This window comes from Nanorana parkeri, unplaced genomic scaffold, assembly GCF_000935625.1.
Source record: "Nanorana parkeri isolate BGI_ZX_2015 unplaced genomic scaffold, ASM93562v1 scaffold260, whole genome shotgun sequence".
Lineage (NCBI taxonomy): Eukaryota > Metazoa > Chordata > Amphibia > Anura > Dicroglossidae > Nanorana > Nanorana parkeri.
In genome coordinates, this window is record NW_017306528.1 from 1,232,427 (window position 1) to 1,246,462 (window position 14,036).

General features: G+C 40.6%; 1 protein-coding gene across 2 annotated transcripts in view; it reads right to left on the bottom strand.

Moving 5' to 3' along the window:
• LOC108787423 (septin-2A) overlaps positions 1-14,036 on the bottom strand; it is an 86,930-nt gene that overhangs the window by 56,228 nt on the left and 16,666 nt on the right. For both annotated transcript variants that reach the window (XM_018556978.1, XM_018556977.1), the window contains exons 2-5: positions 12,489-12,540; positions 11,596-11,695; positions 9,219-9,305; positions 6,715-6,838 (exon numbers count right to left, since the gene is read on the bottom strand). In XM_018556978.1, the coding sequence (XP_018412480.1) occupies positions 6,715-6,838; positions 9,219-9,305; positions 11,596-11,695; positions 12,489-12,515 (338 nt within the window). In that variant the 5' untranslated portion in view covers positions 12,516-12,540. The remainder of the gene's footprint in view (positions 1-6,714; positions 6,839-9,218; positions 9,306-11,595; positions 11,696-12,488; positions 12,541-14,036) is intronic.

A 14,036-nucleotide genomic window follows, 5' to 3' on the forward strand; every position in this document is an offset into this window, starting at 1 on the left:
CGTCATTCATTAGGAATTCTACAAAAATTAAAGCTGAACTAAAAAGAATATACAGTATTTTAAATGCCGCTAAAGATGTGAATTTGATTAAAAGTGACACTAAACTCAGGAGTTAAATCTTAGAAATGCATTCCAGTCCCTGAACCATTAACAAAATGGAACCTATTCATGTATCACTCGGCTGTAGATCCTCAAATCATCTCTGAATTCATGCTGACACTGTCCTTCCTTCTGGAAGGTGGCTACTTTTATTCCCCATGGTCCCTGTGTGTGTTGCAAAGTAGCCGCTCGCTCCAAGCTCACTCCTGTGATGGACTACAATCTCACTACAAATTAGTGAACTAAACACGAGATTATAGTCCATCACAGGAGTGAGCTTGGAGCGGTGACTACTTTACAACACACACAGGGACCATTGGGAATAAAAGTAGCCACCCTACAGAAGGAAGGACAATGTCAGCATGCATTCAGTGATGATTTGAGGATTTACAGCTGAGTGATACACAAATAAGATACATTTGTGTTAATAGTTAAGGTACTTGAATGTATTTTTGAAATGTTTTTTCCGGAGTTTAGAGTTACTTTAATTGCAGCCTTATAACCGAACTCAGAAAAAGGGAAGACAGTAATGGGTGCCAATCAGGACTGCTGCAGTCAAATATGCTGCCAAAGAACATTCTAACAGTAGAAGAGAGCAACGTGGAAAACTCATTTTTGAAACCGGAGATCCCTAATATGTCCTCTTCATTCTGCCTGTGGGGACACAGAATCCCTGATCTGCTGTTTACTTAGCTCTTCTGGTCAGGCTTTGAAAGCTGTCAACCCGGAGTGCTCGGAACATACTGCTCCAGGATTCATACTGTGTAGAGGAGATCTCCTCCTAGTCACCATCCTGTTGGCTTTTTTGTGGTCCCAGGCTCCCAGGAGAGGAAGGTGAGCCCAGGAACAAGCCTAATAATGCCCTGCCTATACTTATGACAGTGGCAACAAAAGGGTTAAAGTGACTGTCTCCTTCAAAAAAAAGAAGAAGAAAAAAATTTTTTTTTAAATAAAAAAAACAAACAAACACTCACTTCAATAGAAGATTGTTCTCTCTCAACTCTCATCACCTAAAGCTTTTGCTCTACTCAATAGCTACATTTGCCTAAAGAATCTTCCCTTCAGACACTCTTCTGGGTGTGTTGGATGGCTGGTCCCCCATTGCGCACTGTCGGCACTAGGTCACTGCAGGATACAGTAGTGACAAAGGAGTTGGCAGATAGACCCACAGTGCGCAGCAGGTGACCAGACATTCCACACTCCCAAAAGCGTTCGTTGTGAAGATTCTTCAGGTGGCCACAGCTCTCTATAAACAATCGAGTATAAACTCCTCTATTGCAAGGCTGTTCAGTGTAGTAGGACTGTTAAAAGTAGAATTAAAGTCTTCCTTTTTTTTGCATATATCTACTGCTAGTAAGCAGTAGATATATGCCACAACATAAACATAAAAAAACGTTACCAAACAGGTAAATACTTACCTCTGTCTGCGCTGCTCGCTCCTGGCTGCAGTACACAGATAGGAACGGCGGTGCAGAAGGATGATGTGGGCGGGTGCATGCAAAGTCCATGTCACCAGCGGGGAGAGGAGGAGAGATACTGTCAGTGAATGTACGCAGCCGGGAGCGTGCACGTCGGACAGACTCTGTGGGACACAGAAATCTGCGCTGGGTCAGAGAACGGCACCAGCACTGAACTGCTGGAAACGGGTGGAAGGAAGAAGATGATTGCAGCAAGAGGCATCACAGTAGGTAAGTATTAAAAGCAGAATTACAACGGGGGGGGGCAGAACGCGACTTTAATATCACTTTAAGCTGGCCATACTCTGCTCATATTTCAGCCAAGTCCTGCTGACTTGCCAAATTTCAAGCAGTGTATGGTCCCCTCGGTAACCACCAACATTCAACAAAGGTCGATTTTTCAGTCAGTCAAAAGGGAATTAAGTGTTTTTAATTTTTTTTCTTGTTCAATCTGCCAAGCTGAACTAGTGCATGGCCAGCTTACGTCTCAGAAATAGATTGTCATCAATATAAATCCTTTGGCGCTTAAGACAGCACCCATATATGTATTTCAACTATCTGTTTGTCTGGAGTTCAGCTCAATTTTCCTGTGAAGCAATAGCCAATATCTTATTTAGAAGAGACTAGTAACTGAAATCTAATATATCATAATATAGCTAAATCCTTGCTGTAATTTTACAGAGGTCAGTACAGCTGGAAAACATTGGCTTACTAATAAAACACAAGTTCATCTCAAGGTTTACAGATGCCTCAGGATTTGTACAAGTCTTAAACACTACTACATTTATTATTTTTCTTGCTTATTGCCTTACCCAGACCATAGGCTGTTTTTCTAGCCAAGGCAATAAAGAACTGAATGCCACATGCCATTTGGAAGAGTGGCAAGGGTTCAAAGAAAACCTGTCTCTTTGCCCATATAGGTTCTCTAAATTCTAATAATCCCCCCCCCATACTAAACGTTACCCCTGCCTGCTCTGTTGTTTTCTCTTAAAGCCTTTAACAATTACCCAGTGCTCCTCGGTAGGATGCAATGCACAGGCCTGTGCTGCCAATCGCCAGGTCCAAACACTGTCATGGGGGAGAGGAGGGACACATTAATCCTGCCAAATTCTCTATAGGAATTGAGTTTTTGAAACTATATCTTTCCGCATGCTATGGAATATATTTGGTTTGAGAGACCTAAATGGAAGCAGCAATAAAGAAATCTGCAGAAGTGGCTTATTCACAACGGAGATTAATATAGTGGAAACCTACCTGACTGGTTTACCCAACCACAAAGCATTACAGTCTTCTGTAGGCTCAGATAACAGCTGCTGCTGTAAAATATACTCACCTCTCCGGTGGCCTGCGTCTCCTGCTGCTTTCCATTCCAGTACTGCAGCCTCTGTCAGTCTTTTAAGCATCGACATTTCATGGAGTGTCAGATGCCTCCACAGTGCCATGGTTAGTTTCGCTAACGCCTACATCACTGCTTTATGACTGGAACCACAACATGCAGTGAGGGGACTGTTGGAGGTTGCACTTCTAAAAATGGAAGAAAGCAGGGGCGTAACTAGAAATCACAGGGCCCCATAGCAAAATTTTGTATGGGGCCCCATGATTGCTAGTCATGCTACTTGCAGAGCCCCAGCAGAGAGTGACCCTGCAGAACCCACCATAGACTCTCTATAGTGGGCTCTGCAGGGTCCAAGATCTCGTACCTGTCTGCGCCTCGGTGGTCACTGCGCCCCCGCCTCCTGTTCCGTCCCCCGCCTCCTCTGCTATCGACGGGCATCGCCTTCTCTTACATCACTGGTCCCACCTGCTCTTAGGTCGCTGGCCAGTGATGTAAGAGGAGGCGGGACCCGCCTCCTCCATTTCCGAACACCGCCCTCATCTGCCGCAGCGACTGGCTGTCACTGACGCAGCGGCTATGAGGGGAAATGCGCCGTGGCCGCTGCTGAGCTGTGTCTGTGACAGCCAGCACCGCCACATGCCATAGCGACCCAGGCGGCCCTGGTCGGGCCCCCCTGTGCCTGGGCCCCATAGCGGTCGCCTGGGTCGCTATGGCGATTGTTACGCCACTGGAAGAAAGGTAGAAGACAAGGGCCAACATAACAACACACACACCAAAAAGCACTTTTTTTAAATGACGTGCATTTATCCGACAAATGTGAGACAACAACATCTATGAAAGCCCAAAGCACATAATAGCACATACAATCAGGTTTGTTTTATGGAGGCTCTCTATTGCATGTGCTGCAAACTTTTTTGAACAAATTCTGTAATCTTTCACATAGGTTTCTTCTAAGTAAATGAATAACAATTTGCAAACCAACACACTAAAATTAGATATAGAAAAAATGAATTCAATGTTTAAAAAGTACATATCAAGTGCTCCATAACAAAATCAGTGATAAGAGATCCACGTTGCGGCTCCAGATTTCATATAAGGATAAATGCAAGTGACCTGCACATTGTCACGAGGATCCAAGTAGGGCAGCCAGAAACATTTCAATGTAATAAACAAGTTGAATTAGCACACAATCAACAGGAAGAGCTGCTTGAAACACAATAATCTGGCCAGGAGCTCATGCAGGGGCAAGACGGCAACGGAAGGAAAGGGGGGACTCCTGCACATCGTTCACTACATACCCACTGCAAGCCACAGATTTCCAATTTAACACTTAGACTGCTGAAGGCAACAGCTGCCTTCAAAACTGAACTTATGTAACATTAGGTCACAGACTCACGGAAGATGCAAATTCTAACTAGTGTCCCTGAGTATGACAGAAATATTCAGCTTTATTATTGATTTGTATGATTACTATGCAGTTCTGGCTGCTATAAGCTACTGCATTTTAAAAATACTACACCCATCTGAATATGTAAAATCTAAATGACCCAATTAGTGTAGCACTTGTTGAACTTGATAACCGAGTAGGAGTCGATAAATCCTATACGGGGCAAATAAAAATGGATCCAAGCGGAAGAGAATCCAAGCATGAATTAGTACTGAGGAAAAAGGAAATCATATGGTCTAGGCAGTCATAACAAGCACCTTCCTTTCTGAATGTAGGAAATGGTCAGTGTCAGCAATCCGTGTGAAAGTAAGAAAAAAAACAAAAAACCCAAGTTACATATTTAGCTCTAAATGACACACACAAGACTCAATTCAGTCCAACAACATTTAAGGGGGCAGCCAAATGAACTGAAGTGAAGGGAGCTGAAGCCTCTTCAGCTATTCACTGCAGCCCTGTATGGCTATTTTAAATCGGCTTCACCCTCCTCTAACCAAGAGCCTCTTCACCACAATCCTGACCCGGTGGTTGTGGGGTTCTGCGGACAGGGGTGCTCATCTACATCTGGGTACCTTCTTCAGTCCATCATCAATCACGTTATCCAGCGCTGCAATCCAACATCAATCATGATGAACGACAGCCACCGTCTCGACAAAATATTTTTAAAAAATCCCACGACCCGACCGCTGCTGCCAAACTCCCATGATAAAATGACAGGTACAGCCCGAATGTAAACAAATGGGCGGAGCAAGTCGTTGACTCGCACTGCCCATTTGTTTTAATGCCATGACAGCTAACTGTACTAAAAATGCCATGTAAACAAATGAGCAAAGCAAGTCCGGTGACGCAACCCCATGATTGATGTTGGATTACATTGCATCGCTGGACGACGTTATGGACGATGGATTGCATTGTTGAACAACTTTTTTAATGTTTTTTTTTTATATATAATAAAGGACTGGTCAAAAACTGTCTTTTGTTCAATTAAAGGACCTTTTCAAAGTGTGGTGTTTTTATTTACTTAACTCTACATAACAACTACCCTTTACTCATTCCCAAGGGGGAGTGGCATCTGGGTGCCCCCTTTATGAAAGGGGATACCCAGAAGCAAATAAGCCTGCAAACCCGCCCTCTCCAACCACCGGGCAAGGTTTTTGGGGAAGCGGCCCTTGTCCTCATCGGCATGCAAACAAGGTGCTTTTCCAGGTGGTCCCCCCCTCAAAAAGCACCCACTCAATGGTATGCAATGCCAGTGCTCGGATTAAGGGTCTGGTATGTGATTTTAGGGGGGACCCCCAAGGGGCATTGGGGTCCCCTTTAAAAATCCTACCAGACCTAAAGGGTCTGGAGTGAATTTGTAGGGGAACCACACACTTTTTTCTTTTACATCGGGGGTACCCCCTAACATTCCTACCAGACCTATAGAGTCTGGTATGAATTGGGAACGGAACTGCACGCCGTTTTTGTTTTTTTATCATAGTTTTTAACAAACTGAAGCAGCTTGTATAAAGTGCAGGCACCTAGAATACCTTTCCTGTAGTTGCAGTAGGATACCATCCCTTCCTGTTAATGCTGAATCCTGAACAAAGCTTTAGCATCTCCCAATAGTGCTGAAGCTTGCCTGACATTTCTGGACTCCGGCATATTGCTATTGTTGAGCAAGGATGTGCCTCATAGTGATGGGCCAAAGGGAACATGTGGAGGTGTGGCTAAGCATCAATCTCAGCCACTACCCGCAAGTGTTGGGGCTTAGCTTTTTAGAAGCAGCTGGGATTTGGCTGTGATAGTAGGGTTTAGGAGCCTGCTGAAAATATGTGCAGGCATTTCTAGGAGCATTTTTTTAAAATATATAATGGCATGGTCAGTTAAAAGTGCTATCATCAAGAAAAAAAACACTTCTAGCCCTTAGGGTTTGTTTCCAGCACACTGCATGGTTTACATGTGCAATTTCATATTAACACACTGTAGCAACATACATTTTAAAAGATTTTATTTGAGCAAAATGCCTGTCAATGCACACAAAATGCAACGTGCATGACTTTATTTTGCACTGTATTAAAAAAGAAGTTGGAGAAGACACCGAAAGCCATGGATTTTCTGATGTCTATACCTTTTGTTTACAAAGGAAAAAGCAGGACAATGCATGAAAACACATCTGGTGGACATGATGCCCTCTTTGTTCCCAAGGCCTCCCTCCAGGTCCTACCAGCTGCTTCTCATACACATCCACTTCTTTCACAAGGCTTAGTGTGGGTTCTGATGAGGCAGAAGAAGCCAGTCGAAACCAAAGAAAATTCCCTTTAAAAAAAACTAATTTGGCCCACTGATAAAATATTAAAGTACTATGTTCACCATTGAAATATCTCTATAAAACTTACCAGTCTTGGCTGTTAATGGCATCGCCATACCCTGGAGTATCTACTACAGTTAAGCGCAGCTTCACTCCCCGTTCCTCTATCTCCACAGTGGAGGCTTCAATCTGAACTGTTCGCTCAATTTTCTCTGATAAGAAAAACAAAAAAGAATGATGCACATTTACCCAAATATAAGAACACTGTCTTAATTACTGCATAAAAATTGCAATTCCAGGCAACAAGTAAAAATAAACCATAAAATATTGCAATCCTGCAACTGTGCTAAAATAAATTTCCCTTTATCTGTGATTGACTATAGTCACAATCCAGAGAACTCCTCATAGGGTCAATGGAGTGTACTTACAGACTACTATGCTAGGTGATTTCCTCTCTCTTTGCTTTTTGTATCAGCAATTTAATTCTAATGTAGTATTGAACCTGATTGGTGGCTGTGAGAAACTTCTTACTATGTAATTTTTATTACAATGGAATTTTGTTTTTTTGTTCGATGAAAGGATTTCTATATATGAGAGACACCAACAATCCTAAAGTACTGCGACATCGGCAGGGTCCCAGGATCTCCACCAAAAGGGAGCAAGGTGTGTACAAGAAACTAAAACCCCAAGCAGGACGGCTATGCACCCTAGATGTAGCTAAAGATTTACATTTCAATATTAACTGGAGTACTCTCAGTAAAAGAAATGTATTTATTTTAAACATGTGAGCTCACCTTATGTAAAAAGCCTCGGGCAACTTCAATGATACACTGGCTTAATATTAAAAATTCCAAAGATTCCCGAAATATAATATCCCTTTAACCCCATAAGCAATGACATTCCATGCTTAGCCTTATGTGGAAGGAATATTAGAAATTAAGTATGGGCCAGTAGCACATTGATTTACAAGGTTGTGGGAGATGAAACTTGCCATGGGGTCAGCTACTATAGAGAACGGACTGATATAAGACACAAGTAATCTTACAATGGCTTCTGGAATCAAAGGAACATAAAATGAGCACTAACTCAATCAAGAGGACTTTGTCCGACATGCACTGTCCTAAAGGATACGCACATCAGGTGGAAAACTAACAGTGTGACGATATGAACATTCCTGTTGGAAATATCAAACGTCCTTGTGTATGGCCAGCATCACAGTTTAGAAAATGTATATTTTTATGATTTTTTATGTTAATAATGGAGATACTGAACGCTTTTGTTAAAAAAAATTCTAATAAGAATGAATGTTTGTCAAGAGTATATTTAATTTCATAGAAAATGAAGGAGGTTTCTGAAAATATGGCACTGTATGCAGAAAGTTGGAAAATTACTGATGTGTACATTTCAATTGAAACTTCTGTGGAAAATGACAATCTGCCAATTCCTGGAATTCCATCAAATGTGCAGCCATTTGACAGTAAGTGTGTAGATAAGATCTTAACTCTTTGCCTGGAAACCACATTATTGTATGCCAGGTTAGCAGGAAATGACAGTTGAACTTAGAAAAACACCAAAGCTATTTATAAAAAAGAAAATTAACAGTTTGTATATAGGTAGACATATAGGTGCATATGTCTCACGGAGTGTGGCAGGCGGTAAAACACTGCCATCCTCAAAACTGCCGCATTGCCAAAGAACCGAAGATGAGCACAGGCAGTCAAGCATTTCCTTCATTCTTATCAATGTAAAAAGAAAGGATTAGATCGATCTCTCTTATAATTACTATACAAAATAACAAGGGTTCCTGACAGATGAAATGCTCACTATTGTCCCAAGGGGCCGGGTCATCAAAGTGGAGGAAAGATCACCATAATAAGGCGTGCCGACAGTTATAAGTTCAACTCTTCATCATTTTCATTTCATTTTCCCCACAAAACATTATATTTTTTAAGTACATCCAAATAACAAATCACACAATCTACAAGGACCACAAATGAGTCATGCCATAGATGTGCATAACCAAGAGAAGGATTGAGAGAGAAATGTGGTATGGGGAAGCTGGCTCCTGCAGATTTCAGGCTGAAGATCAGGGTTACATACATGTTTTGTCTGCTGGCCTCACATTTAGAGGTTCTGAATGAACCCCAGGGATATATGGCTTGGAGTGCATAGAGGTTATGTATTCATTAGCTCTAGAATGTTTCATAAATATTCACATTTTGCCCATTTATTTTTAGTTAAAACAATAATTTTTTACCCAACCTTTTACTATTTTCATTTATTCCAAGAACACTGGCATAGTTATGCAAGCAATTTGTGAAAGATTTTATCTATGAACTCATTCACATGGAATGACACATTATTGCTCAGTAAGATCTATATATGATCCAAACATATGGGAAGCATTTAGATGGACGTCAAAAACATGCCAGTTAGAAATGCAGCTATTTTTACAAAGATATTCCTAAACATTTCAAAAAGTTCACAACACTATATTCACAGACGGAGTACAACAATGGCATTGATGTGGAAACTACATCATCACAATTACCTAGAAAAGATAAGTATACACATGTAGATGACAATCAGTACCTGCTGCTCCTGGTATATATCTTTCAGGATACAGGTCAGTGAGGAATAAGCTGTTGATGAGTGTTGATTTTCCCAATCCAGATTCACCTAAAAGGAAGAAGTTATTTTATTTGACAAACAGCCTTATTCAGTAAAGCAATCTAGTTCTTGAAGCTGAACTCCAGGCAAACCACTGAATACACAGATAGAATTCAAACAAGGGAGCTGTTTATTTCTGCCAAAGGATTTATATTTCTGCCCATTCAGTCCTGAGATTTACACAGCTTGGCCACAAAGCACATCCCTGTGTGGGTTAAAAAAAAATGCAGTTCGCTAACACATAAAGTTCTTGTCCCCATCTCCCAGCCTATGACAGTGACGAAGAAGAAGCATCTCTCTGTCAATCTGCTATTTTCTCCTATCAAACTGTTTCTTGTAGGGATGCACCGATACTAGTATTTGGGCATCGGCTTCCTGATTGGCCAGAATGCCAGCTCCATGCTTTCTCTTCATCTAGTGACGAGAAGCATGGAGGCAGCTTCCCTACTAATCAGGAAAGCCGGGTGGCGAGTCTCTACGCGTCGCCTGGCTTCCTTAATGGGACATCCAGTACAGGTAAGTACCGGGGGGAAAAAACATCGGTAACACAACTTACTGGCTCCTTGTGTATCTCCCCAGTCTGAGCTCCGCTGTACAGTATACTGCAAGAAGCTGATACCAAGTCAAATTCATGTACTTACACTTCTTGTTTTTTAAAACAAATATGATAATGCAAAGCAGAAAGAGAAATTGAGTTTAAATTAAAAGTCCATGGGGGTCTACTGTGTAGGCATGGGCAAAACAGGGGACTTGTAGCGCAGGATGTAAACAATCGCAGAATGCATTGAATCAAGGTAAGTATACATCTGCAGAGAGGTAGGGTGGGATCTGTTTGGTCAAGGAAAAAGGGGCAAAAAAGATAAGTGCATTTATCCTTTAACTTTATTCCCACCACAAAGGGTCTAAGCATAACAACATTGGACAGGTAACAAGCAGTCTTGATGAAGACATCATAGGTCTATTGGGCCCCTAATGTCTCTCTTGCCCTCTGCTCCAGCCGACCGGCAGCACAGCTCCCTCAGCCAATTCTGTACCTTGACAGCTATGAACACAGAAGTGTTCAGACCTTAGCACTTCCACGTTCAAGCCTGGCAGGGTATATTGGGAAACAGATGTTCCACAATGTCTTAATGCTTGCCATCCCAGAGGGCTCAGGGAGTCCTTAGTTCTATGTAAGCTTCAAACAGTTTGACATGGAGCTTAAGTGGAGTATACATAGTTAGAACTTGGGTTTGAAAAACGTTCGTTCAGTGTTCCAGTAGTTAATGGGGTCAAACCAATAATCGATCTTTTCTCAAAATTCCAAAACCAAAAGAAATTTCAAACGACATTTGTCAAGCATTATCAGATATTTTAACAAGATTTTTCATATGAAAGTTCATGTGAAAATCTTCCAGTGTATGGTCAGTTTTAAACATGAAGTCTTCTACTTGATGCCATGGGCTAATTGAGTCATGGGGGATTGAATGTAAGGCAGGTGTAAAGCAGTGTGCAGGGTTGCCATTTAAGCTAACCTGTTGGTTTTGCTGTGTGTGGGCAAAAGTATAGATTGACCAAGTTTAATTTTCTATTATGTCTTTACTGAGTATTTACAGTCTTAGCCCAGGTACTGCTTCAAAATAGCTAATACAAAAAACTCACATTACCTGAACAAGATCCATATACAAGGAATTCTGGTGTGGAATTCTCACTTACACCCTCCCAGAGTCGAGTTAGGCTGCACTAACAACATGGTTCCATCATCTCTCAAAACTACAGACACTGTACCCACTTGAATTAGAATTACTTATTAATAATATAACTTATTAAATGAATGGAAGTGCAGGAGTCAGCATCATAGTTGTCATTACTGCCGAAAACCAATACATTCTGCTGTCTTTCCTACTCACCACACACTGCTGTTACTGGTGAGGTAAACATGCTAAAGGACCAATAATCTTAACATTCTAACCTTTAGCAGCAGGCTTACATGCCCCAAATGATAGAAATACTATACTTAAGTGTGAAATGAGCAATAATGTTACCTAACAGTTTATACAAAGAACACATTGCTGCAGACCCTGAACACTGCAATGTTTTATAGGTGAATAGAACAAAAAAAGATCAGCCAAGCTGCTGACAGACGCATTAGAATGCTGAAAAATGAAAACATTGGAAAAGGACATCATTGCTAGGCTGAATATCACATGAATGTTAGTGAATCTGTCAGGAATAAAATGATTCTAGAAGTATTCCAGTGTATGCAGCCTTGACTCAGGTCAGCAATATTTGAACAGTTTGGTCATTTTGCTCCACTTACCGACCACCATGAGGGTGAATTCAAACCCTTTCTTTACAGATTTTCGATGAACTTGGTTGGGAAGGTTGGCAAATCCAACATAGCCAGCAGAGTCAGAAAACTAGGAAAGAGACAACAGATGTCCAAATATTCTTATATCGTTACATGGATCAGCACTATAACTTAACAGCTTTGCAAACTGTGAAATGTTGTTGTATCTACAAAAGGTAAATGTTATCTCTTACACACCAACAATAAGTCAGTATGCCTGCCTGTGAGTGATTTTATTTGTTTCACTTTAGAATGGCTTATACTGAGATATGGAGATAACCATAAGAAATGGGCCCCTGATGTGTATTCTATATTATAGCGAATGTAGTGTTTTGAATACATTCTGTAAAGTAATATATACAAGAATAGAAAAATACCATCTAAAACTGTATTTCACTTTAGACACAGTGCCCCATTTCCAACCAGCAGGTGGAGCTTTACATTCCCAATTAATTTTTTTTTTTTTTTACTAACCTTACCCATAGAAAGTTGAATAAGTCTCTCTCCACACATACCCCAACACTCTCTGTATATCTCCACGCAGACATTCAATTAGAGAGAGACACTGTAAAAGCAGACAGCTTCTCCTGTGTTCTCTTTTTAGGAAATCCAAAATGCTCTTAGACACCAGGGTCATCAATGCACCTTGTATTAAATATTTATGCAATTTAGAAACAAAAAATGTAAAAATCAGTTTAAAAACCTATAAAACAAATTTAAATAAATCTGCCCCCAACTCATTATAGTTGCCCCTAAAAATACATACAGCGGATTGACAAAAACACCTAAATATGAATAGTGCATTGTCTCATAATATGCTTTCTACTAGCACAAAGAGGTGATAATATTATTATGGTACATACCTTCACCTTTTCTCCGGTTTGAGACATGCTGCGTCACTTTCTTTTTTTAAACCTAGAAGAAAATAAATATATAACAGTCAAAACTTGGAAAGTATCACAGAGTAAATACTAATTTTTAATTATTGGTAACTGGTAACGCCAACAGGAAAACAAACAATAAAAAGACCCACATAGCTGTTTTAATATAAATGACATGCTGACTTGCAATCACAAATTACAACGCATACATTAAATAAAGACTTGTATTAGTGAAGTGATATCTTTTCCATGCTGATTGTCTACAATAAAAATGGAAACTACATCATTTAATCCTCAGTGTACATAACGAGTCCCCACTCATTTCTCTCTTTGTACCGCATTCTGTGCTTTGCTGAGGGTTGTGACTGCCCAGTAGGGATTTCCAGATACTAGTTCAGATACCAGTGCCGATATTTGGCATTTTCATGAGAACTACCAGGGTTGCAGCTGGGACCTGGCTCTGGCGCTCCACCACTGAAATCATTAGTCTGTATTGTTTTAGAAAAACTGTCACATGACAATAAACAAAAATGTATCAGTACTTGTATCTGTGAGTACTTGGGCAAGTATCAGTACTTGTGAAAATGGTATCGGTGCATTCCGAATATATATGTTTATAAAAACAAAATCATACACTAAGGCAGAGATGTACAAATCCCCGGAGCTCCGTGTGCTCCTTACAAATGACAGCTGCCTCCTAACTTTTACATTTTTCTCTAGTCTAGTCTTGGAGCTCAAAAAGTATCTGTACTTGTACCGAGTACGGTACTTGTTATCGGTGCATCCCTACTTCCCAGTCTATAACTGGGTTTCTTGTCCCCTTTCTGGCTTGTCTGTTCAATATGTTTGCTTTGCTTCATATTTGCGTAATTTGCTTATTTTGTAAGCTCTTACTATTTCTGCTTCATGCACTCTCTCATACATAGAAGATGCACCACCCCACTGTCATTTGCTCTACAATACATGGGGAAAAACTGAGGTCAGTCAGCAGCCACTGCACAACTGCCAGCAGGAAGTCCATAAACATTGCCTATGGTGTTCTTCATGATTAAAATACTACATTTGAAATGACTAGAATGGTGAAATTCAGGCCAATGCACTATGCTTTTTCTAAACACTGCAATGCATAGGTGTGAATAAATCACACTGAAAACAATGGCTTTCCACTTGTCCATGAATTTTGTTGTGTTGGAAATTTCAGCAAAAAACACATGACTGCTTATCCAGTGGGAACCACTTCTTATAGTTATGGTCATACATTAAACCAAAATAAAGTAAATTATTCAAGGACTTTCACAATGCATTGCAGTAGTGCATGCATGATACTACACCATGCAAACATAAAAAAACATGTGCTTGCTTCAAATTTGAAGCCGCCACTAAACAGGACAGTTAAAAAGTGATTGGTTTCTGTGAAAAGAACATTTTCATAATGGACACCAACAGTCATTAATTTGTTGTAATTCCCGCGATGCCAGCTAAAGGCACACAAAGCCATGTGCAGTAATGCTGAAAACTATGAACTACAAC